General features: G+C 37.2%; 1 protein-coding gene across 1 annotated transcript in view; it reads left to right on the forward strand.

Moving 5' to 3' along the window:
* The first annotated feature begins 1,336 nt into the window (after nt 1-1,336).
* The window catches only part of LOC140232624 (anoctamin-10-like), a 32,042-nt gene continuing 6,560 nt past the window's right edge, over nt 1,337-26,818 (forward strand). The window contains exons 1-10 of the mRNA XM_072312724.1: nt 1,337-1,430; nt 2,566-2,811; nt 4,230-4,428; nt 4,666-4,800; nt 5,516-5,638; nt 14,633-14,875; nt 15,191-15,520; nt 21,899-21,954; nt 25,093-25,167; nt 26,368-26,580. Of these exons, the coding sequence (XP_072168825.1) occupies nt 1,428-1,430; nt 2,566-2,811; nt 4,230-4,428; nt 4,666-4,800; nt 5,516-5,638; nt 14,633-14,875; nt 15,191-15,520; nt 21,899-21,954; nt 25,093-25,167; nt 26,368-26,580 (1,623 nt within the window). The 5' untranslated portion in view covers nt 1,337-1,427. The remainder of the gene's footprint in view (nt 1,431-2,565; nt 2,812-4,229; nt 4,429-4,665; nt 4,801-5,515; nt 5,639-14,632; nt 14,876-15,190; nt 15,521-21,898; nt 21,955-25,092; nt 25,168-26,367; nt 26,581-26,818) is intronic.

Consider the following 26,818-nt stretch of genomic DNA (forward strand, 5'->3'; position numbering starts at 1 on the left):
TCAAACCCCTTCCCTGCCCCCCTTAGCAAAAAGCTAGATCCACCCCTGCATAGATGATAATTTGGGGGCCTGAACTTCATAACGGAAATGTTGTTAGTGCACTGTTAGCAGTGCACTAACTCTCCCCATAGAAACACCACTGATATAATTATCTGAAACAGGTTCTTTGGCCTTGTGTCCAACATGTGCTGCCAAATCGACACCCAGCTGGTATGCTCGAACCAGGGAGGTGGGAAGATCTTCCCACCTCTCCCTGCTCGAACGCTTCACGTCACTAGGGTAGTAGATGTACACAGGTGTCGCGCCATGCTTCGAACGCACGGCGTCCGTCTGGTCAGGCGAGCGTAGACGTATACTAGTACGCGTAGGGCTACGTACATGGCTAATGAGTATGGCTGTTCGTCTCCGGCCGACCGTTCACGTTGGGTACATAGCGTGCCGAACCGCTGCGCTGGCGGAGCTGAGATTAGTGAGCTGAAAAGGGATCTGGGAATGAATTCCATGACGCCCACCCGTGCCAGACAAACGTGAATTTGGACGAATGCGCTGGATGGTCTCTGAACGTTCCGCTACGTATAACCCCGCCCTCGATCTCGTATCCTTATTCAGTATATCATCACGGAATAGTGTTTAGGGTCATGCGATATAATGACTTTGCTCTCAAATTCTTTTAATGACGTGGTAAAAAAACTGACCGTGGCTCCTCAGATCGGCCAGCTGTCTGCTTCACCGTGTTGCACTTCGCACATGTTAACGTTAGGTCCTAACTTGTTAGGCCCTAGTGGATTTCTTACGGAAGTGATTTCATTTTTACTGAGATATCTAACATATCGTTAGACTTATACACAGCCCAGTCGCTGTAAGCTTATTCGCACAGCGTATTTAAGCGTCTGGTGGTCGGGCTAACGTTAGACCGAAGTTTGCAAACGCACCCTAAATTAAATTTACCGTTTTTGACTAGCTACGTCACTGACGTGAAATTGAATCGACGACCGCTACCCAAATAATATCACTTATTTGACAAAATTATTACAGACTTGACCATGTCAATGTATCACTTAGCTCTACGTTACTAACGTTAGAGATTTTTACTACTTACAAAATAGTACTATTGGTAGTGGTTTCCGTTGACAGGGCGCGTCTTAAACGTCTGTAATCTAACCTGTTAGTGCACAGAGCAGAGAGGAGTTTATTGTTGGACATTGTTGGCATTCCTAATTCCACAAATCGACAGGTTGGAACATAAGAGTACCGGTAGTACGCCATACGTGTACCGTGCTGGTAGGCCTAACGTTAGGCTAAGGCTATAGATAAATAGGCCTAGGGATCCTACCCCTCAAAAGGACTTGTTCTCTGTTGCGTTGCTTCATTCATTCATCTTTGCTTCTTCTCAAGTTCTCATTTTGGGTCTCTACGCGTCTCGTCCAATGGTATGAAATTTAACATTCTGGCCGTTTTGTTTGTTTTGTTTTGTTTTGTTTTGTTTTGTTTTTTGTTTTGTTGGTGTGTCACTGTACGTGTGTGTCAAACTGGGTGATTTGATCTGTCAGTGTATCAAACCAGTGTATTACAAGCCTTGCATTTTCAGCACCGGGCAGCCGCCGGGCAGTATTTTTGGGAAGAGTTCCGTCTATATTAACATGATTAAAGTTAGCTTGGACATTCTATCTATTTAGTTGCCCTCCTCAATCAATATCAATATACCAAGTATGGCAACTATTCAACACCAGCCTCGCCAGGGTCCTGGTCAGATCCAGGATGGGGAGGTTGCCTTTAGTTACATTACAAAATTGAAGGGGGGCACACTTACAATATCTTCTTGAAGGAGATTTGCCTTTCCAAAACAGAGTACAATTTAGTACATGCATCAGACTCTAGCTATATAGTAAGCTGCCAACTTTCTTCATTCATAAAAAGTGGGATTCCTGATAGTTTGACAGGATGTTCTTTACCATTTACTTTAACATCAGTATCACATCTTTTTATCAGACGTACACAGTGTATCTCTTAGGAGTCTTAGAAAAGACACAGTTTCCCCATGTCAGACGTTTAGTGTGACCATAGCTGCATCCTCCGCCTAGATTCTACTTTAGTAGTTGCTATCAGGTAGGACTCTGTTCTGTGTTCAAACATTTCTAATGCTGAAAACCATAGTAAACAAGTGCTCATAATCTGGAAGGTCTGTTCATGCAATATTTAGAGAGTCTGGTGACCTGTGTTTGTACCAATGATGCAGTTCCTTGGAGAAAACCCAATCCCAATATAGGTTGACATTTATAAGCAGTACCTGCGTAGATTTGAAAAGTTAGGCACATAATCGACAGCATCTCCTTCTCCCCCCTTCCTATTCTTCTTCCTCTTCATCCTCTCCCTTCTTTTCTTTCTATTTTTTTTTTTTTTTTTTTTTTGTGTGTGTGTCTTTTTCCTCCTCCCCCTTTTTGGTATTGAATCTGTTCTGGGGTTGCAAAATGAATGGTGTTGGAAGAATAAAGGATCTTGTAATTTTTGTAGTTGTAAAATGACATATTTACTGAATTGCTGACAAGCTGTAATGCTTGTATTCAGATGGATACTGATGAGCAAATACAAGCTGGGTCTGATGCTGGCCTCGACTCCCCCCCAACCAGGACGGATATCCAAAAAGAGGATGAAGCTCATCAGCCTGGCATACAGGACATCAGTAACCCGGCCAGTCCGGATGGATGTTGCAATCATAGCGATGAGAGTGATGATGATGATGCCATATGCATCATTGAGTTTGACAAAAGTGCTACCATGGCAACAAAGAATTGGATAATTTCTGTACTCAAGGTTTGTGTGTAAATGTTCTGTATTTGGTATGCAATCTCAACTGATATGCCCTTCTGAAAAGGAGTGTAAAAATCATGAATCATATTGCTTGCAATTTTGACAGTTTTACCTTACAGCTTTCTTATAGCCTTCTTATGCAGTACACATTTTTGTATCGCACAGTGATATTGATATGATATGATGTATATAGCGCCAAATCCACTCTGCAGAGTGCTCTAGGCGCGGAAGGAAGAGAAAGTGAAGGAGATAAAGGACATACAAATATCAAATACATGTATGAGTAATCAAATTGAGGCTTTAAACAAGTACAAGCCTTGCATTTTCAGCACCCGGCAGCCACCAGTCATTTATGCAATTTCCTGTGATGTAAAGTAATTATGTGACATTTCTGTATTTTGATGATCAGTTACCAAACTTTTAGGCCCTCACAGCAACACTGGTCACTAACTGCCACAAGGGTTTTATACAGTAGTGTAGTGAGTGAAGATTTCTCTCTTTTCTTTTTTTTTTTTTTGGGGGGGGGGGGGCAAGAAAATATCTGCATCATTGCATCATATGATAGGCAATCGTTTTCTGTGTCTGTGTGTTTTGTTTTGTGTGTAGCCTATGTGTTGTTCTTTTTTTTTTTTGGGGGGGGGGGGGGGTTAAATACAGGTATTGAAGATAATGGTCAAGACGTGGGCCTACAACTATGTTTTAACTTTGGAATACAAATTTTTTATGTTGACTACCGACATTCATGAGATTAGAGCTCTTAGAATCTACCTACTATAGCAGATTGCTTGTTTACTTACATTATAGAGACGTCAAGGTCAAAGAGCAGCTAGGTGTGAGATTTTGCACAGCAACAGAGTGAGGGAGGGGAGGGTATGAAAGAGGGGTGTCACCCATAACACAGTAAGGAGCTTTCCATTAAGCTGTACATCATGCAAGCTGGTGCATGTATAAATGAAATTTTGGGTCATTCTAATTGATATAGACTCATCATCCCTGTTTGCGGTGAAGCGCCTATTTACAAGGGCAGTTTTGTTTATCAATGAGACAGCTAAATAGCATTGAGTGTTTGTGCTTAGTCGTACTTATAGAACAAAATAAAAGTGAATTACTAGCACACGTTATGGAAAATGCAAGTACTCTCACATCTGATTGGGCAGTTTCATCAAAGAATGAAACTGCCCCTGCCCTAAATTGGTACTCTGGTGCAAACAGGGATAATTAGTCTATGTCTCAGAATATGACTTTTGTAGTGTCTAGAAATCGCATCTTTTTTGTGTATTTTTTTTGGGGGGGGGGGGGGAGGGGTTCGAGGTATGAGAAAGAGCATGTCAGGCTGAGGCATTGATCATATAGAAATCCTCATTCATTTTGCTTGAATTTATATGGACTAAAAATGAAGTAATCGCCTCTCATTGCTGCAGGCACCAGAAAGGGAAGGTGGTGGAGGTCTGTCAGTGCATCCTTTACGAGGACAGAATGGCAAGGATTTCATCCTCCAGGTCAGCGCCACCAAGGAGCTCCTGCTGGAAGGGGCAGAGAAGATCTGCCTCCGGAAGAAGTGCAAAGACGGGTCCCTGCGAGAGTTTAGCCGTGGGCACAGGGATCATTTTGACAGCGAGGGTAGGGGAAGTTGTCTACCCATAAAATGTTCTGATATATGTGAAAACAGTGCTTGTTAGAATAGCAGTGCTGTCCATGAATTGAAAAATGGTTTCCACTGTGCTGTCAGTGTTACTTTTCCTTTGTTTTCTTTATTTATTTCACATGGTTTTCTTGATATCAGTGTACTTTCTACTGCTGTTTCCCCATCATAATGACCTTTATATTTTTTTTTATTACTCTGATTAACGTATCCAGATAAATGCTTCCTAACAACCTGCGAGAAGCAGCGAGTGATCTACTACCTCCTAACCCACCTTCGCAGCACCAAGGCCCAGGATATTCCTGGCACAGAGACCAAGAAGCAGAATCTCTACCCAGAGCAACGAATAAGTAAATCATTTTTTTTTTTTTTTTTGTCTTTTAACTTTTGCATGGCTCTTTTACCTCTCTACATATGTAAAGTGTCAGCATGGTTCTGAAGATTGATAGTAAAATAAAGATGTCATAGTAAATGCACACTGCATATTTTGTAATCAAAATTTCTCTGAATAATAAAAATTATTGAATGTTGTTGCCATTGCATCTGTACCTTCAGGAAAAATGAAGTGCAGAAAAGGAGAAGTATCACTCTATAGGCCACTCTCATTATAATGAAGTCCTTGGGCCAGCTGTTTTCTTTCGACATTTTGAAATTTTGTTTAATAACCAAATAAGTCAAGTATATAACACGCAAACCAAAGTGTATAATATCTTGTTTATTCTGCTCTCATACGCTGAAAAGCAATGGTAGATTCAAGGCTCTCTCATTATTGTCATTAAAATTTTACATCAAAGAGAAAGCATAAAGTCTGTACTTTTTTGCTAAGTTTGAAAATGAATGCATGAAAAGTGAGGGTTTAGGATTCTTTTACAGCTTGTTGTTCTGAAGGCCAGTAATTCTGAAAATGAAATAAGGATCATTATTGGGAAGGTTAGTCGATTTGAAAATAAAATAGGTTTTATTATTCAGTTTGATAATTCTGGGACCTACATTTTTACTTTGTTTTTAAAATTTAATTAAATCATGTTTGTTGTAACGGGAGTGCACTGTGTTTTGTATTCATAGTTCCGAAGTTGCTGAACTGCGGTTTGATTGAAGCACTCTACCCACTGCACACACCAGTAGAGCTGACATCTCTTGAGAAGCACTGGTACAAACACTCCAAGTATTTTCAGCCACAACCAATTGGTAAGAAAGCATTGCTACTTCCTTGCTGCATAGGGCTTGAGCGTAGTTTGTTTTCCATTGATTATGCAATGCCCCACACTGGCACTGGTTCGACAGTCCCTGACTAGTAAAAATCACTGTCAGACCAGTAAAAAATGGAAAAACTGGGTACCTACTGGACTGACAGGTAGGTTGGACCAGTAGAAAAGAACAATGGGTTAGTGTGCAGCCCTGGATTGTTCACAGACTTCATAGCAAACACTTGGCGACTTGTTTTCTTAAATGGTGGTAGAGTTTTGTTATAATGCGAAGAGCTGCATTAAGGACATTTCGATACACCTGAAGATGTAGGGTTCATATTTATACAGTGCACGAAATGCATCATGCTGGTCTATCTCACAAATATAACGGCTACAGATGTCATAGGACTGCAGTCTGTGATTCAAGGCTTCAGATTTTCTTCTAGGCACAAGCATGAAACAAGGCTGATGTTGATTTGTATATGTTTGCATCTGGAATGTACAGTTTGAATGTCTCTGTCCAAAAGAATGTAAGAGGAGCAGAAACAGCTTTGTCTCTCAGTGGCGGATCTATGGGGGGGGGGGGGGGGTTTGGGGGTTTAAACCCTCCCCTTGGGCTGCCAAGTAAAAAAAAAAAAGAAAAAAATGAACACACAAACAACAAATAATCCATCAATTATTTTATAACCAAAATGAACATAAAGGTACTTTTCTTGTCTAAAAATTGTCAATTTCTTGTCTAAAAATGCAAAGTTTTCGCTCGTAACGGGGCAAAAATTATAATACACTCACAATAAACATTATATCTATACACTAATATTTACTTATGAGTAAATTTAGTGTATATCAAGATGGTAGCCTCGCGTCCTCGAGTGTGCCCCGTGGAACATAACTTTAGTAAACCCTTTATTTTTCCTTTTCTTCTATGATTTGTATTAATATAAAAATAATTTTTATTGCTCGAACAATGCGATTACGTTTTAACTTTTAATGAATACATTTCAGACGAATGGCAAAGTGAGAGTGGCTCGCTTGCTTTGTCCGTACTTATAGTAAAATGAATAGTTTGCATTAGTTATGATCATAGTCCTTCGCAGTGATTTTTTTTTACTATGTTTAATTCCCTAGAAATTTTAAATGCTCTACAGAGCGTACCAGAAAAAAAAAAGTTACACTTTTAAAAAAATTGTCTATTTATATATATATTTATGGATGCCCAATAGTCTCATCTATCAAGTGCAATCAACAAAACTAATTTTTGTTCACGCTTGGCTGAACACTGATGCTCTTTGTCCAGAGTGTGAAAAATGACTTGCACCAAATTGAAAGAAGATGGGAAATTCAGCCAGCAGTCCAAATAAGTGCTCCCATTCAAATAAATTGCTCTTTTGCTTAAAGCGTTATGTTATGATAGTCTGAGATTTTTTTGTCAGCTTTATCGTAAGTTTAATGATTTCATTTCTAAATTAATTGGTGAGAATTAGAGTGTGTACTTCAAGATCTTTAAAGCACAGTTTTCACAATACACGGACACATCAATACCATATGCCAGTTATTCATTAATGTGGTAGTGGTACCAAATTAATCAACATTCAAATCATTCATCCCATTAATCAGTCAATTGACTGACCAATTGATAAATCAATCAATCAATCAATCAATCAATCAATCAATCAATCAACCCATCAATACATCAACCAATATATCAGTTAGCCAGTCGTTGAGTCGTTCAATCAATCAGTGAATCAACCCAATAATCAATTACTTTTCAGTCATTGAAATAATTAATCGACCGACTGATTGAATGAATAAATTAACAAATAAATCAGTTTTTCAAACATTGATCAGTCAATCAACCAGTCAATCAACCAGTCAGGCAATCGAGCAACTCTGACAATCAAGAACAATCAAGAACGAGGCTTGAAATGGAAGTCCAGGGACTAACGAAAGGACATGAGTAGAAGTTAAAGCAGAACATTTTTTAGCATTATAATTTTGTCATTTTATTTCTCTTTTCACCTTGCTCAGATATCCCCCCCCCAAAAAAAAAGCATCCTGTTGTACACCGATTGTGTCACTTTTAAAGAGGAAATAAAAGTTTATTAATTTCAAATACATGTATATGAGTGTTTTAAATGCATTTTTAGAGTAAATTACCCTAAGAAGAAAGGAGTAAAGGGGCTGGTGGTGGAAACAACAAGGGAAGAGAGCAGTGGCCATTTTGGTGGGGGGGGGGGGGGGAGGAGGTGATATTCCATATGTCTATCTGCCACTTTAAACATGCATTTAATTGTGACTGACTGATTGATTGATTGAATGATTGATTGATTGATTGATTGATTGATTTAATGATTGATTGATTGATTAATTGATCCAACCCAGTTCAGCCCCTGAAACCCCCTCCTTGGAAAAAAGCTAGATCCGCCCCTGTCTCTTGACTGTGCATTATCAAGTTGATAATTCATACTGGTATCAGTATTGATTCATTTCATTTTTGGCATTCTTTTGCATTTAATTTTTGTATGAAGTGTGTAGGAATATATTTTGTTTGTTTGCATTTGACAACTGATGAGAAAGTGTTGTTGGTCAAACGTTAACAATGTTGATTGTCAAGGGAAGTTGTATTGTGTACAATTTTTCTATGTGTCAGTCATAAGTCTTGTAAGACCAGCCTTATTAAAATCCATTAAGTGAGGAAAACAAATCATGTTGTTGTCAGTTAATGTTTTTTGACTGAGAGAAAATCCTTGATTGATGAAACATTTACTCAAGATCATGGATATTGACCGCAGTCACAAGTGTTTCAAATGTTGGTATGTGTAAAGTTTAATCAGAATGATCTTTTGTGTTTTGTTAAATCTGTTGATTTCTGTCTCACTTTGATAGCAATTAAGTATACACACCCAAGTGTCTGATCAGTCTCTGAGTAAATAGGATGATGTTTGTTTTAGTCTTTAATTCTTGATAGCATGTAACCAAAGGAAGGGAGGTGAACACAGGCAATGTTTGTCTGTGATACCTTGTGTCAATATTGTCAGTTAGTACACATGTTTATACATTCCAGTGTGGTGTAGAGTGCAGTACAGGCATGCTTAAAAATGTGTGTTTCAATGCATTCTTTACACACTGGTCCAGTGGTAATACATTGCTTATGCCAATATATGGGTTTATTTTGTTTTGCATTTGATCACATGGTCTATAGTTGTGTCTGTCAAGAGACTTGTCAATAGCTCTCAATGAGATAGGTAAATGTACTTTTCAGTTGTTGTTGATTTTTTTCTTTTTGTGTGCATAGTTGTAGTTGTGTTTTAATCAGTGAGATAATCACTTCATTCAAAGTGGGAAATGATTTTTATTTTTTTTTTTAACATGCAAAGGGCATTGATGGTAGTGATTTGTTAGAGAGAAGTATAATATTCATTATTTCTACCAGTAAATTGTGTGTGTATCTTTGTGTGTGTGTATCTTTGTGTGTGTGTGTATATCTTTGTGGGTGTGTATATGTGTATAAATTGGCAATTCCTCAGTCTTGGAATATCTAAAGATGAAGTTCAGCCCATGTACCTTATGATGAGTTGAGTAAAATTATGTATAGCATGCAACTCTTGTATTTAATTGAAGAAAATGATGACAAATGTTAAACTACAAACGCTCCCACCATTTTAACTGGGATGGATCCAGTGCCATCTGTTTGGTGACAATACTAAGATTGAATAGATGTACTAGGCAAGACTGTTCATGATGAATTTCCCAAAGAATGTTTTATATCTGATCTAGGATTTATACAAAATGTATGTCTGTTCTAGCATTAGTGTAAAGAATTTAGTATATACGGTAGTAAGTACAACAACAAAAGTTATTCTCATTTCTGTGTCTCTGAAAATACAGAGGTAATGCTTAATTCTAATGTGAGACACATTGTACATTGGTTACCCATGGTTAACAGTTAAAACAAAACTTTATTTGTAGTATACTGAGCTATTCATGGCACAGCACCAGTGTACACACAAGACTTGTAATAATAATAATGATAATAATAATAATAAATAATAATAATGATGATAATAATAATAATAATAATAATAAATAAATAATGATAATGATAATGATGATAATAATAATAATTAACTAATAATAACAGGGGTATTTATAATGCCATTTACCACTCAGTCTGAGTGTTCGTAGGGCATGAAACAATATAAACGTGGGGCCGAAAGCTAAAAACAGAGGTCGAGTTCCACTCCCTCTACAAACTAAGTAGACCATGCTTATTTTTAAGCTTTAATTGTAACAAACAAAATTCCACTGGTTAACCTCGAAAAAATTGTTGCAAAAGCCTCCAAATCCAAGATGGCGTCCAAGACAGCCGCCATATTTACTGAATTTGTTATTTGAAAGATAGAATTTGATAGAAACATCAGATTTCAACAAATTTGATGTCATATGAAAGAGAATAAAATTTTCTACTAGTTGATACCATTTTTGTGGGTTATTGTGATAACTAGATTGAGATTTTAAGGAAAAAAAAACAACTAATTTTTTTGATATTTTTCTGAAAAAAAGGATATCATGAAAATGCTTGATTCAGCATAAATCAGAGAAAGATTGAAGGATTGTCTTGAAACGTTCCAAGAATTTTGTTTGACATACGATTAATTGGAGAAAATTAGGGGTCAGTACCATTTTTGGTTCAGGAGTTATAATGTCTCAAACTTGAAAACTCATTTTATGTAAAAATGGCCACTTTAGTTGTGACAAGACCTTGTTGGTCGTACAAAGTCTACAAGCACCACTGGCACTCATGCTACAGGCGCCAGTGCCACTGGTGCGTGTAGTAGTCTTGGCAAACGCAGACTTTTTCTTCGACAAACAAGGGTTTGTGCCTGCAAACTAACTTTTCATACCAAGTGGTAGCTCAGGTGACGCTGATCGCTATTATTTCAAAGTAGATTGTTCTGAAGCAGATGAGATGAAGCAAATGTAGAAGCTTGAAACTTGACACCAATCTTGCTATAGATAGTTCAAAGACAACATTTAGATCAACCACTCAAAAAATTCAAAATGGCGGCCATCAACGTTGACGTAGTGTATTGCACCAAAGTAAATGTATTATTTTGATTTTGATACAATTTTGCATATTTTGCAGTCTATTTATGTGTTTTTATACATTCTGAACATTATAATGCTACATTTGTATTTTAAACCATCTTAGGTTTTTATTGAGACATTTTTAAAACCAGTGATCTTCTACTCTCCAAAAAAAGAAAAAAAAATCGAGTGAAAGTTTTCACTTTTGAAGGAGTGAATAACAGAAAACAATTAATGTGAAAAATGTTCATTTTCACTCATTTTAGAGTGGCCTCAGGGATCACTTGTCACTCTTCGAGTGATCCCTGAGGTCACTCTAAAATGAATGAAAAATGAACATTTTCACTCTCGAGTGATCCTGATATTTAATACGGGAAAACATCTACCAATGGCACCAGTTCAGATCATTATTGTGACGCTATAACCTGCATGAAATCAGCCTAAAAACAATGTAAGAAAAATGTGATAATAGTAAATACAGCTTCAGCATGCTTGTTTGTACATGTGAATATACAGCACAAATAATATAATCAATTTGGACAGTTCTATTTGAACAATATACTGAAAAGTAATTTCGTACAACACATTTAAGAGCAAATTTGGTACAGAAGCATTTCTTTTTTTTAGTTTTTTATTAAAGATCGGGCCTTACCCAAACACTGGAATGAGCCCCACCCCCCCACCCCCCCACCCCCCCCCCCCCCAAAAAAAAAAAAGACCCTCAACATGGTTCACGCTATCACAATATTGTTCGGATGTATTGTATGATAGACAACAAAATAAGAAGGTTAAAAAATGTCAAATTATAAGTTGAGATTTAACTTTGATGCAACACGCTAAAGGTATTGTTTACCATTGGGAGAGATATCACATTTGATTTATATGTGTAGCTATATAGGTTAGTTGTATCACAAAACATCCTACCATGTAAAATATTTTGTAATAAAGCCTAAAACATATGGAGATATCACCATTTCTTTTCAATAAACCATAACCATAATAACTGTTGACAGTTTGATATAAAAAACATTTTTATCAGATCTATTTTGTATATCTAACAATATTTAGCATTAATTATACTGATTCAAGTTTGTACATTAGTTCGTCTATCCCATTTTAGAACTATTTTGAGGAACTAAAGCTGGGTTTTTGTTTCACGTACACTAATGGTAAATAATGCCTTTAACGGCAACCTGGATTAATTACCGCCATCTTGAATTTTGTGTGGATACTATTTTTGTTGCAAAATATGACACATTGGCAATATTTGTGCCAAATTCCAAGCTTCTATCTCTTTTTGGAAGATACTTTCTGTTCAATCTTATCTGCCTCAGAACAATCTGCTATGAAATACTACAGTAATAGCGACCAGCGTCACCTACCACTTGGCATGAAAAGTTAGTTTGCAGGCACTTGCAAGTCACTAGACCATTACAGTATTACATGTGGCCATGTAAATACATTGTATGCAAATGCATAAATATAATTTTTTGAAGTTTGAGATGTTAACTTGTCAACAGTATATGATATTGCCTGTAATTCCATAAATATGAATTGTGTCTCAGTAAATCGCAATCTCAGGTTTCAAAATAATCCTTCAGTTCTTCTTTGATAGATACTAAATCATGCATTTTTATATTTCTTCCTTTTTTTCAAAACAATACGAAAATATGGATTTTCTCCCCCCCCCCCCATTTATCACAATACCCAGCTAAAGTGGTATCAACTTTTAGGAAGTTTTACTCTCCTTCATAAATTATGACATCAAATTTGTTGCAATCCAATGTTTCTATCAAATTTTATATTTGAAATGTTAAATTCAATAAAAATGGTGGCCCTATTCGACCGCATCTGTACTTTGGAGGTTTTTGCAACAAATCTACTTATGGAACATTGCTTAGTATGTTTAAATGTTGAAAATATGCATGGTCTTCTTTATAGAGAGAGTGGAACTCGAAAAGGTAAGCACGATTTTGGATTTGACCCTCTGTGAAGTCTTTTGGAACAGATGCGTGTAAATATATGATATTATGTAAAATGAGTTTTCAGGTTTTAGACATTATAACTCCTGAACCAAATACAATACTGACCTCTCCAAAATGTTAATTATATGGTAAAGATGTTAATTTCTACATGGTTTTTATAAACATTTTTGAATTTCATTATATTTTCCTTAGAGAAATATTCATGGTGCATTCTGAAAAATGTCTCCATAAAAACCTAAGACGGTTTAAAATAGCATTACAATGTTCAGAATATATAAAAACATATAAATAGACAGCAAAATAGACAAAATTGTATCAAAATCGAAATAATACATAATTTACTTTGGCGCAATACACTAAGTCAGCTTTCAAATTGATAGCCTGCAATCTTGAATTTTTTGAGTGATTGATCTAAATTTTGTCTTAAACTTTCTATAGCAAGGTTGGTGCCAAGTTTCAAGCTTCTACCTCTATTTGAAAAATATTTTTTGCTTCATCTCATCTGCTTCAGAACAATCTACTTTAAAATAATAGCGATCAGCATCACCTGAGCTACCACTTGGTATGAAAAGTTAGTTTGTAGGCACAAACCCTTGTTTGTCGAAGAAAAAGTCTGCGTTTGCCAAGACTACTACATGCACCAGTGGCACTGATGCGCGGTAAGCACTATTTGGGCACCCGTCCCGCTTCATCATGAATATTCATCAAGCAGTAAGATACTGTACTAGTAAATGGCAGAACGCTGGATACGTGCCATAGAATGTAAAAACGCATTGCCGGGAAATATAAAAAGTCTCGAAAAATTGCATCAACGGGGGATGTTAAAACGCCTTGCCGGGAGATGGAAAAATGTTCAGTTTTGTCGGGAAATGTAAAAACGCTGCCGGGAAATGTAAAAATCATGTATTTCCATGGTATTACGGATACATGTAGATGATGAATATTCATGATGAAGCGGGACGGGTGCCCAAATAGTGCTTACAGTAGCAGTGCCAGTGGTGCGTGGAATAGACTTGGCAAACGCAGACTTTGTACGACCAACAAGGTCTTGTCACAACTAAAGTGGCCATTTTTACATAAAATGAGTTTTCAAGTTTGAGACCTTATACTCCTGAACGGAAAATGGTACTGACCCCTAATTTTCTCCAAATATTAATCATATGTCAAACAAAATTCTTGAAACGTTTCAAGATAATCCATCAGTCTTTCTGTGACTTATGCTGAATCAAACATTTTGATGATTTTCCTTTTTTCAGAAAAATATCAAAACAGTTTTTTTTTCCTTAAAATTTAAATCTAGTTCATCACAATAACCCATGAAAATGATATCAACTTGTAGAAAATTTTATTCTCTTTCATATGACATCAAATTTGATGAAATCAGATGATCTGATCTTTCAAATGACAAATTCAGTAAATATGACGGCTTTCGCAACAAATTATTTGAGGTAGACCAGTAGAATGTTATTTGTTACAATTAAAACTTTAAAATAAGCATGGTCTGCTTAGTTTGTAGAGAGAGTGGAACTCGAAAAGTAAGCAAATTTTTGGGGTTTGGCCCTCCGGTTAATAATAATGATTATATTGATAATGATGATGATAATAATTATGATAATAATGTTGATGATAATAATAATGATGATGATGATGATAATAATAATGATGATGATGATGATAATAATAATAATAATAATAATAATAATAATAATAATAATGATGATAATAGTACCATTATTATTGTCTCAGGTTATAAAGTGCAAAACATGTAAAGATAAACTTCATGTCCGTTTCATTTGTTTGTTTGTTAGTTTGTTTGAATGTTAGATAGTGATTAATTGTTGGTGTATTCATAAATGTATCCATATTTCTACATTCTTCCTTGTTTGTAAATGCAAACCTTTATCTCAAATATCTTTTGACAGAAATGATCCGCGACTACTTTGGTGAGAAGATAGGCATCTACTTCTCCTTCCTTGGGTTCTACACCAAGGCCCTGTTCCTTCCGGCAGCAGTGGGCCTGGTCTACTTCCTGCTGGACACATTTGTTGGCCACCTCCCTCATGGATATGCCTTTTTTGCCATCTTCAACCTACTGTGGACCACCATCTTCCTGGAAGCCTGGAAGAGGAAGTGCAATGTGATGGCATTCAAGTGGGGCACTTACGGTTAGTGCTCAAGATGGCTTCTTGACATGAAGTTATAAGTGAATACTGCTGATTCTGATGAAGAAATGTATTGTGCTCAACACATGATTGTCTGTGATCAGAGTGATTCAATTTGATTTCAGGGCTTAAAGAGTGTCATCTATAACTTTGCACTTTTTTTCAACCTAATAAAAGGAGAAATGTTATTGTTTTGAAGATGTATGTTTGATCTCAGTGGTTTAAGCAGGAAATGACAATTGAGTTCAGAGCAAGTATGAGGTGATGTAAAAAAGAAGCATACTATACATGAATTATTACTAACCCTTGCACCGGCAGGCATGGTGAAGTTTGAGGAGCCACGAGCTGAGTACCATGGTGCTATCACCACTAACCCTGTCACGGGGCGCCGTGAGCCACACTACCCAGAGTCCAAACGCAACTACAAGAAGTATGGTGTCTCTGCCCCTATCATTATGGTCTTCCTCTGCCTTGCATTCCTCATGATGCTCGCTTTCTTCTGGTTTGAGGACTACCTCATGACAAAAGTGGATGCCAAGACAACAGTTGGGGGTCTGGTGCTCCTCATCCCAAGCATCCTGTATGCCGTTGTCATCATCATTATCAACTCCATTTACCGCAAGATAGCCAGCTTCCTCAATGACTGGGGTATGTGCTGCTGCTTGTTAACTACACCTCCTTGAACACCACACACTGTGAATGTAGAATATTGCATGTTGTAGTTATTTTGGACTCTTCTGAAGTAGCGTGAAAGTAATAACATGCCAATTATCAGGGAGATATTAAAATGTTATAGAAATATTCTAGTTTGCAACATTTGAAACAATCAAGAATTCACTGATACTGGTCTGTGTGCCAAAAATTAATCATGCAAATTCCTACCTAAAGAATATGTTGCTTGCTGTGTATGACCTTTATATGCTTGCTGAGAAGGTGTGCAGTGCATAGCCTCTGAATGATTCATTGATATCATTGCTGTGAACTTAATCCTTGTAGTAGAGCAGTTAAGCCCTCAAAATCATGAGAATTGTGCAAAATTTGACTAAAGCATGAAACTTTCACCAGTATTAGTACATACCATAAGATTCATCTTAAGATCGGGTGGTAAGTCTGATTTGACCTCTGATGACCTCCAGAGGTCAATGAACTTTAATATCAGAATATTGATGTTTGGAGGCATTTGTGAATGATAGGCCTAGATCTTGGTTACGCTGCACTAAATATGCATTTGTACTACAAATCTTCCGTTTCCACAGGGCATTGACAGGTTTCTACCTTTGACCTCTGATGACCTTTAGAGGTCAATGACCTCAAAATACCTTAATATTGATCTGTGATGTTATTAGTTAATGATAAACATGGTTTTACAGCATTTTTTTTTTTTTTTTTTTTAACCTCTGACATTTTTACCTCTGACATTTTTACCTCTGGCATTATTACCTCTGACATTTTTACCTCTAACATTTTCACTTCTGACATTTTTACCTCTGACAGTTTTACCTCTGACATTTTTACTTCTGACATTTTTACTTCTGCCTTTTTTACCTCTAACATTTTTACCTCTGACATTATTACACTGAACCGATAAGTAGGCCCCTTTAATCAAATTATGTATGAACCAAATGGTTTCTTTTGAACATGTATTGCATTGAAAAGTTCTTGGCAAAATTCCAGGGAAAATGTGTACATGAAAATTCCGCTATTCAAAGCATGTGATGGGAAATGTAAACAGTATGTGCGAATGCTTCTGTGTTTCCTGCTAAACTTGTTAGTGGGAAAGAGAAAAGAAAAGAGAAGTCTCGCTCTACCTTGTCTACACCACAATGCCTACGGATATCTAAGCTGGAGGTAGGTTGGAATGTCTTGTTTAGAGCACCAACCTAAGTACAGATCAATTGGCACGCTATCTTTTGAAGAGAAACAACACTTTGTTTCACATTGTTAGTGGGGAAAAGAAAAGAGAAGTCTCGCTTCATGAGAGATGTTCAGATCCCGCTCTACACCACAACGCCTACGGATGTCTAGGCTGGAGGTGGGTTGGAATGTCATATATAGAGCACCAACAGTAATTGCAGATTAATTGGCACACTATCTTTTGAAGAGAAACAATACTTTGTTTCACACACGATGATAGCAGAAAGACAACTGATAATCATCCGCTCGTGTGAAATCAAGCGGAAGTCTTTCAAAACATTTCAAGAGGCATCTTGGTGAGTTACAGTCTGTTAAACATGTCAATATAATGTGAAAAACAAATTGAAGGCCACCTGCAATAGGCCACATGCAATACAGCAATACAGAAAATAATAAACAGCAACATTGCAAGATTGATGAAGACAACAGACGGGAACTGATTCCACGTAAAATACATAAACATGTACATATACATTTTGATTTCTCCATGCATTTTCCCATATCATTACACACAATCATTGCACACGTATACTTGATATGGTGTTCAGCTCACTGTGTGCAGACTGAGCATGATCCGATAATTCAGAACCTTTGCCAGAGAAAGGATTGTAGCCTATCCCGCGAGTCAATAAGAAACTTTCTTATCATCTGGTGCATCCTGTACTCTATGTGTAATGCACCCATCATAGAGACAAGCTTGCCTTCACCCAAACTGTTTAGATATTGCCAATGGAAGACTCTGATGATCGCATACAGCTAGTGGCTGTGCACCTGGAAGAACGCTGGTCTGACCTCAGGATGTCCAGTTTAGTCGTGGTGGAGATCTGTGTGCCGATCTATGCAATGTAAGCTCAATCGCGTGCTTCACTGAAGACGCAGATGCTGCCCTGTTTTTGAAAGAGATTGAGGGTATACATCTAGACCAATTTCAGCAGGAGGTTACTCTGAATCATCACTTGCAGGCAGAGAGTTTTAACCGGATGATGTACCCGCTGCCATATTACCCTGATTCACACATTGGATGCAAACTGGATGGCGGCCATATTGGAAACAAGCAATATTTGGGCATGGGGGCACAACTCTTGGCCAGGCCCAATTGTTAAGGAGTAACAAGTATAAAGAAGATAATAAGAGCAAATAGTAGTTCCACTCCTATTTGGAAGTGAGGTACCTAAAGATATCATCCAAAAAAAAAAAAAAAAAAAATGCCCCAAGTTGCCTGACTTAATGACCTAGAAACTGGATGACAATGGCAAGACGCAGGATTACTTCATGTGGAATGCATTTTAGGCCTCACAGTATGTCGGTTTCCAGATGGTCCATGACGTCACTGTATGCTCCAAGACCATGAGTCATTCATCGGAACCATACAGCCCACGAGCTCGAAACTAGGTAGCATTGCCCATGAGCTTGACACTAAGTTTAGGCAAACCAGGCCCATAAGAGTCCGACACATGGGGGGGGGGGGGGTCCACAAGACCTATACACTGAATAGATTAAGCTCTCTGAAATATATATATTAATCTCATACCGTTGGTAAAGTTTTCCTTGAGTGTCGAGCTCGCGGACCGCACTGCTTGTGGGCCTATTATATTTGATGTTGAGCTCATGGACCTTGTTCATCTAGTGTTTAGGTCACAGGATGTATGACTCGTGGGCTGCGTAACTCATGGGCTGTACGACTCTTGAGTTGTTTGACTTGTGACGTACACCTGATGAGGTGGGCCTGTTGTTTTCTGGTTAGCATCTTTCACCCTTTCATCCAGTTCAAGGGACTTTGCCATATGCCTGTTCACATACTATTAAGCATCAACCCAAAATATGGTACTCCTCTCCCCACCTTCCATGTTTAAGCGTACAAATTTTGTCCAGTGCAAATTGGATAATGTTGCACATAATTTCATGCAAGCTAGGCTGCATAACTAACCCAAACATAAATATTATGCAGTATGTCCCCCCCCCCCAAAAAAAAAATACAATCAGATTTTCGCATTGATAACACCCAATATGATTAAATTGTCTAAAATGCTACTTCAGGGTCTTAAAATATAGAATTTTAGCTCTATTTTGCAGTAAACCCCATTCGATTTGGTTAAGCGGTCACAGAGAAATGTGGATTGTTGTAAAGCATGTCATGAGTCTGATTCTTCCAAGTTTAGCACTTCAATGATCTTGATTTTATTTATTTATTTATTTCAGTATTCTTTTAGCAGGGTAGCCCTTTCAGTTGGTTCACTGTTCTACCAAGGGGCCCTGCTCCTATTATGTACAGATAAAGATGTCATGAACATCAAAACAAAGTACAAACTATGAAATAACTTATACTACAAATCAACCACTACACCAAAACAAATATACAAGTGTTGTACAAACAAACTCAAACATTTATACAAATACATCTTGTGTGTGAATACAATAGAACTTGGAGAGAAGAGATTCCTGACATCCTCTACAAAATTCCTCATTTCTCTTTGACCACTGAAGCAAATTGAATGGGGTTTCCTGTAAAATGTGGGGGCAATGAGTTACAGTTTCATACCCTGAATTTGTATTTAGATTGACGTGATTCGATATTTTTAAAGATATCATTGCGGAGGGTCCCGATGTATTTTTTTTTTTTGGGGGGGGGGGAGGGTGGACATAGTCTCTACGGTATTTGAGGTCACTGCCATCACTAACCCTAACCCTTCATTTCTGAAGTAATTGACTGCTCACATTCCTTAGACCTTTTACTATGAACCAATGCTCTGTGGAATATGCATATATGCTTTGATTATAACGTCAAGGCGTGATTTGTAAATGATTAAACTTTTAGGATTAAACCAATGAAGCCAAACATCAGTATTTGTAATCCTACACAAATTTTTATATTCTAAAAATCTGACCTCATATGTCCTTAGATGTCAAAGTTGGATATACACAGGGTAATGACTAATGTTCTGTGGAATGAGAAGACACTTCTGTTGTAGCATAAATGCTATTAATAGCATAATGCATGATTGCCCACCAGGTATACAGTTAACCATTGAATATACGTCAAATATCAATATTCTGATATTTTGAGGTCATTGACCTGTCACAGTCCATGGAGGTCAAAGGCAGAGACATGTAAATAATTTCCCTTGATCTGAGGAATAGGAAAGCGATTCAGTTGTAACACAAATACATTTTTAAGACATGATCGTTATCATGTTTATCATCAACCTATTGCACCAAATATCAAAATTCTGATAATTTGAGGTCATCAGAGGTCAAAGGTAGAAACCTGTCAAGGATCGATGGAACATTGAGGCAATTCTACTGAAAAAAAAAATACCAAAAAAAAAAAAACCAACATTGTTTTAGTACATCATTGCCGTGTTTATCATTAATCATTGACAAAATATCAATATTCTGAAATTTTGAGGTCATTGACCTCTGGAGGTCATCAGAGGTCAAAGGTAGAAACATGTCAGGGTTCTATGGAACATGAAGACAATTCCACTGTAACAAAAATGAGTTTTTAGTACATCATTACCATTTTAACATTCATCAATGACGCATAATATCTAGTTTTATCAAATTTTGAGGTCATTGACCTTTGGAGGTCATCAGAGGTCAATTCAGACTTACCTCCCGATCTTAAAATGAATCTTATAACATGTGCTAACACTGGTGAAAGTTTCATGCTTTAGTCAAATTTTGCACAATTTTCGGCTTATCTGCTCTACTATTGTGGCAATGGTTACTTCTAATTTGCTGTGCACTTGGTGGGTAAAGAGTCTTTTTGTTTTCTTCTTATGTGGCTTGAGTTTTTACCCAAAGAATGTGTCTGCAAACAAGAAATGAGTATGGCTAGAACTGTTGAATGTCATAACCCCTTCAGCATTACCAATCATTTCTTTAAGATAGAGCATGACAGCTGGAATGTTAACATGCACCAAGATGTAGCATGAGACATGTACCAAGTATGTTTGTACATGTATAATGGGTTGTAGCTGCATGCACTGTACATGTTTTTGTTTTATGTTCATGTCAGTGCTTCCTTTGCTTCATGTAGACACTTGCTATTTCTGTTTGTACTTATTTTGTGATGTGATGCAGGGATAAAGCAATTGAGCAAATTATCCTTCCTTCTCAGCACTGCAAAGGCATCTCTGACAATATTATTCTGCTTAGTGTTTTTTTTTTCTGTTACCTTTATTTGATTTACTTTAGGATAGTGCATTTATATTTCATGCTTAGGTTTGTGTTCTGCTCCTGTGCATTTCATCACTTGTTTGGAACTTCCTTGTGTTTTCACAATTTTACTGTGCATAGTTGTATCAAAGAATAAAACCTGTCAAGAGTTAACATTTTCCTCATTCTGCTGGCAATCCCATTACAGAAAACAAAAATATGCATGACAGCAGCAATTTCTTGTGGCAAAATCTGTTCAGTGTGCAAATATATATCATAGTCCCATATATGTGAATTTCCAATTCACTGACATTGTTGTGAGATTTTTGTTTTGCCATCTCATCTGTACATTTGCATTGAAGATTTAGGACACAGAAAAAAAAAAGGAAGGTGACATACCAATTTAATACTGGCTTTACTTGGGATTCTGTTATGTCATTTAGTTTTGTTTTGTTTTTGTTTTTTTTGCCATAGAATGTCTAATAATTACATCTTACATGAGAGCACTTTACGTTTCAATTCTTTTTGTGAAAATCTAATAGACTGCTGGTTTTTTGTTTCAGAATCAGTAGATATATGAAAATTGTAATGACATAGACTATGACAAATTATTCCCATGATCATGTTTGTTGATAAGCATTAAATAACTTGCCATAGCTACTTATTTGTTAAGACAGAAGTGACTTAATTTGCATCCCTACTGAATCCTAAGACTACCAGGAACTGTCCTATTTCCACAGGAAAAAAGGTGCCTCACTGTGACGTTCTGTTTTGATGGTCATCATTTATTGAAATTTGGGAGATTTACTGGAAATTCTGATTGTGGTAAAGATTGATCCCATTCGTTCCCGTTTGATGTGGTTCAAGGGTGTGAAGGAGTGACTTTGTTGTGTTCCAGTTTATGTGTTGTTTCGTCTTGCATGCCTCGTCTGTTCTTCTCTGTATGCATAACAGAAAACCACCGTCTTCAGTCTGCTCATGAAAACAACCTCATCCTTAAACTAGTTGTGGTGAGTTTCTTCTTAGCCTGCAGTAGTCCAACACATCCAATTGCTCTGCTCCAAAACGAGCAAAAATTTGTGAGCTTGGGTAACCTTAGATGTTCTGAAACAGATGATTGTCTAACATTGCAGATGCTGTCTGTTGTAGCAAAGCTACAACGTCTACATGAAGGATATTTCATTACATATTTCTTGTAAGGTAAACTTTGAAGTAGAACCTATAATACAACATTTTGAGTTGCCTTTCTTCTGGACCTTGTAGAATATTATCATAACATTTTGTAAGAGGGAAGTGTTTGATGTTATGGCTTATTCATTTGGTAAAGAAGCCCATCTTTATAGGTAGTTGAATATCTCTTTAAAATTACATTGTGTGGTTGAAAGCCAATACGATTTGACAACTAGTCTGTAATTGTGGTAGTCTGTATAACATGAGTTTAGTTTGAACACTCCCAGAAATTTGGCTCATCAGCTTACTCAGCCCCCCCCCCCCAAAAAAAAAAGAGAAAACCCTTCAAAGGTACTTTGTTGACACATGTAGGGAAAAAGAGAAAACTTTATAAGTAGTGTGCCATAATTTGGTGTTATTTCATGTTGAATACTCATTGTAGAATTACGCTTACACTGTATACTAGTTTTCACTTCTATCAGAGTCATAGAGCTTTATTGGTCTAGTAGAAAAGGTGACATATCGTATGCTCTGTCAACATATATTATGCTCTGCGACAAATGCTTTGAGACTTCAGCTCTGCAGACATTTGCTCCATTGACATTTTCTCAGCTGAAATATGCTCCAGAAGTAATACACTTGCTTCATAATAATAACTGTTCAATGGACACTTACTCTGCCAAACATTGAACTCTCAATAGAATTCTCAAGTGCTTTTGATATAATGTTGACTTTTAAATTCTTTGTGAAAGTGTCATAGTCTTGTGACATTTAAGAATCATTTAAAAATCATTTTGCATATCAGTTTTGTTTCTTTATTGAATCAATGCTTTGAAATAAATGAAATTGTAAGTACAATTGATTCAGAAACCGTCAATTCATTCAAATATTGTAGTGGTTTAGTATTCTGAAAATGCTGTGTTACTGTTTCAAATAATTTTCAAGCCGAGGGCCCAGCTCTGATGTTTAGATCAATCCCAAATGAAATCACTAAGCATTCGTAGGCAGAAGAAATAAATTCAAGAGCAATGTGTTCTCATACAGAAAATATTGACAATATAGTTGTCAAATATATTTGGAGCGATTATCGGTGGAGTAAATGTCATATACAGTCAAACCTGCCTTAGCAGCCACCTGTCTATAGCGGCCACTGAAAAATCCCCCCGAGAGAAAAGCAATGTTAAAGACCCTGTGTATAGTGGCCACATGTCTAACGCGGCCAGCGGCCACAAATTTTGTTTCCCGCGGTAGATTTTAACCTGTCCATAGCGGCCAAAAACCCGATGGAGCTGTAGCCGAGCTGATAATTCAGCGTGTTTTTCTGCTTGTAAGCCGTGCCAGTCATTCCTGGGCAACGTTCAGTGATCGCCACCGTTGCATTTATCACTTATTCAGTCACAATAAGGCACTAGTGACTGCACATGCTACATCATGTACTGTGCAACAATTTCATAAACACCGGCACTGTTCTATGCATGATACACACATGTGCATACGTACACACATACATGTACATGTACATGTAAGTATATATAGATGTATACAACGATGATACATGTTACCTGTCTATAGCGGCCACCTGTCTATAACGGCCACTTTTCCCATATCCCTTGGGTGGCCGCTATAGACAGGTTTGACTGTATATTTGGTGTTATTATTGATGGAGCAAATGTAACACATCTTCAGAGTAGCTATGAGTATAGTGAATGCCATGGCATATATTTGGACAATTATAGGCAGAAAAAAAAAAAAAATATCTATCTCCAAACCATCTTGGGAGGAAGCAATTGTCGATGGAACAATTTTCAGCCCAGCAAATGTCTGAAGGTGTTTGCTACAAATCATATGTCAGATTTTTGGAGCAATTGTCAGTGGAGCATAAATGTCATGGAACCACTAGAAAAGCTGCAAGGGCAATGAAATATCATGAAAGGCAAATGACTATGATATAAGATATTCTCGTTTGGATGACAAACGGCTTGGCAGATTTTTCTTTTTAATGGAATTGAGGTATTTACAGACAATTATTAGCCTTGGTGATAATATACCCCACTTCTTTGTTCTTGAGGTAAAATTTAGATTGTAATGCACATTCACAACAAGTGATTGGCGTTGACATGCAGTACTATTTTATGCTTTTATGATAAGATAATTCTTCTGTGGTGGCAGAGCAGTAATTGTGTTGTCTGATTTCTGAAGAGTGTCCATGAATCTATGAGCACTTGCCCACACTCCCCATCACACACCATCTGCCAATTCCCAGTCCCTCCAAGTGTTGTTATGATAACATTTAATAGGGTAGTCTTTCTCTGAAACTGGTCTTCCATTGACATGCATATTTTTCCGTGTTATTCTGTATTAACTGTTCAAGACATATAATAGGTAAGTCATTGCATCAAGGTCATTGCCTTTGAACTATTATGAGTAATGTTTATGTTGAAATAATTAATTCCGTTAAAATCTTTATATTGTGATAATGAGCTCCTCTTACTCATGGCCTTGTCTGTGAATCACCATTAAGCAGGGTCAAGTACTGGTCACTATGTCCCACTAGCCTCAGGGAACCTCCAGATAAATTTTGAAAGTCTAATAATTCTATCTTTGTTGCTTGTATAAGATGTGAATGTATTTAAAGAATGGGCTGCTTTTTTACAGCATGCATTTTTGCAGTGGCTTTATCTTTTGTGCATTTTTGCAAGTCAGCTCATAACAAAATTGACAAAATATTGCTTTGTGCAACATTAATGCAACATATTGTCTCTAAGGTTGGCAATGGCTAACTTTGCTTCTTGGAAAGGTATTGTTTTCATTTTTCATCCTTTTTGCTGTGGCTCTCAATCCTGCATTTTAAACACACAACATTGTCAGAGTGATTCTTGATGTTTAAAATGTGCTTGTAACATATCTTATTTGATCAAGATTTAATGCTCACAAGTACATATTGAAATAAGACACAATGATGTCTTTTCTCTCCACAGTTTGACTTCTCCAATTGCTTCATGTGCCTCTTCTTTATTGCTTTCTACCAACAAGACATGGTGAAGCTGCGGAAGGTGAGAAGCACCGGTAAACTTGTAATCATGCCATGGGGTTTGCCGTGAGTCAGTGTCAGTAGATTTGGTATTCTAGCAGCAATGCTTGGGGTGTAGTGCATATAATACAGTCTACCTCATAAGGTTCAGAATTGTTTTTCTTGTTTTATTCTTGAAATCTAAAAAAAGCTGTAGAAAGCAGGAAAGCATTATTTTAAAGCTTTTCAAGATTGCAAATGCTGTGGCACAATTGTAGAGCACATAAAGATATCCAGTGAAGAAAGTTATCATTTATTTGTTGGAACTTGTCCTCTTACTGCTGAGATCTTTTGTCAATTGATAAGGTTTTTCCTGAGGCATCAACGTAAGCCTTGATATTTAGAAAGCTTCGGAGATTGGATGTAAGTTGCAATTGATATTACCTTTCACTGTTGTTAACTTGAGTGAATCAAAAGATTGTGGTGTGTCAATACGCAACAAGGTTTGTGTGTATCTCTAATCATCAATTTAACACAACTTCAACACATACTACAGTATGAAGTGCACAGTGATAATGTGGAAATAATTAGTAATACTTGCCACATATCTTGTAGAGTTTGACTAAGTGTTAGCCATGAACTGTAAAGTAATAGACATAGATTGCTGCTTAAGGACGTTCCTCAGTTAAAGTGAAGTCCATGTCATTTTCTTCAAACTTTCCATACCGTAACTTTGATCCATCCGAAGCCCAAATATGTCAATAAAACCATAGGTTCATGTGCTTGTTTTTCTTCTACGGGACTTTGAAGAATATGACTAATCTGCCGTCCTGTACCAAAATGATGGCGTTACAGGATCAAGACCATGATTGGCAACAAAATCTGCAATGACAAACTTAAATCCCCATAATTCTTTTTTTTTTTAATATCCCAAATTCTTTTCAAAAATTTTATTCTCCAAAAAATATGATGTTCTTTTCCCTCGAATTAGAGGCATTGCATCTGACCTGTGTAATGTTCATGTTACATAGAGAGTAAAATCAATGACACAAAATGTCATTTTCTGCTGTCTCTATTGTTGTGCATTCCAAAAGACAGTGTGAATTGCAGCTTGATGCCATCTTCTCTTTCTCCTCCTCATCCTCCACCAAACCTGCTCCATCAGGTATGGTGATGTGCCTACATGTATCTCCATTGGTCTTTCATTAACAATATGATTTTTATCCCTCTGTACAACCCTCAGTATCTCTCCACGCTGCTCATCATCCAACAATTCATTGAACAATTCATCGAGACAGCGCTGCCCTACCTCATCCTCAGGTTCTGGCGGGGACAGAAGGCTGCTGAGAAAGAGGCACAGGCTAAGAAAGATGATGACGCTCCCAGTAGGGAGACCTCACCTCACAAAGACGCCTCCAAACTGGCAGCCCAGCAGAGCAAGATGGATGTCTATCCAGTATGATCAATTATCCCACTAACTTCTTCCCCATGTCCAGTGTTGTGATCAGGGAAAATGTGTTCAAGGAAGATTCAGTTCACATCTAAATGATTGCTTAACAGAACGTGCTTAACCTGAAGTTTAAGTCATCTCCAAACTACACAGAAATGAAGGATTTTGGGTGGCTCCAAGAATCAGTTCAGGGAAAACTCATATAAAGAGGAGTCCAGGACCAAGCACTTTTCCTTGTTATAGT

The sequence above is a fragment of the Diadema setosum genome, chromosome 9 (assembly GCF_964275005.1).
Source record: "Diadema setosum chromosome 9, eeDiaSeto1, whole genome shotgun sequence".
In the NCBI taxonomy this organism is placed as follows: domain Eukaryota; kingdom Metazoa; phylum Echinodermata; class Echinoidea; order Diadematoida; family Diadematidae; genus Diadema; species Diadema setosum.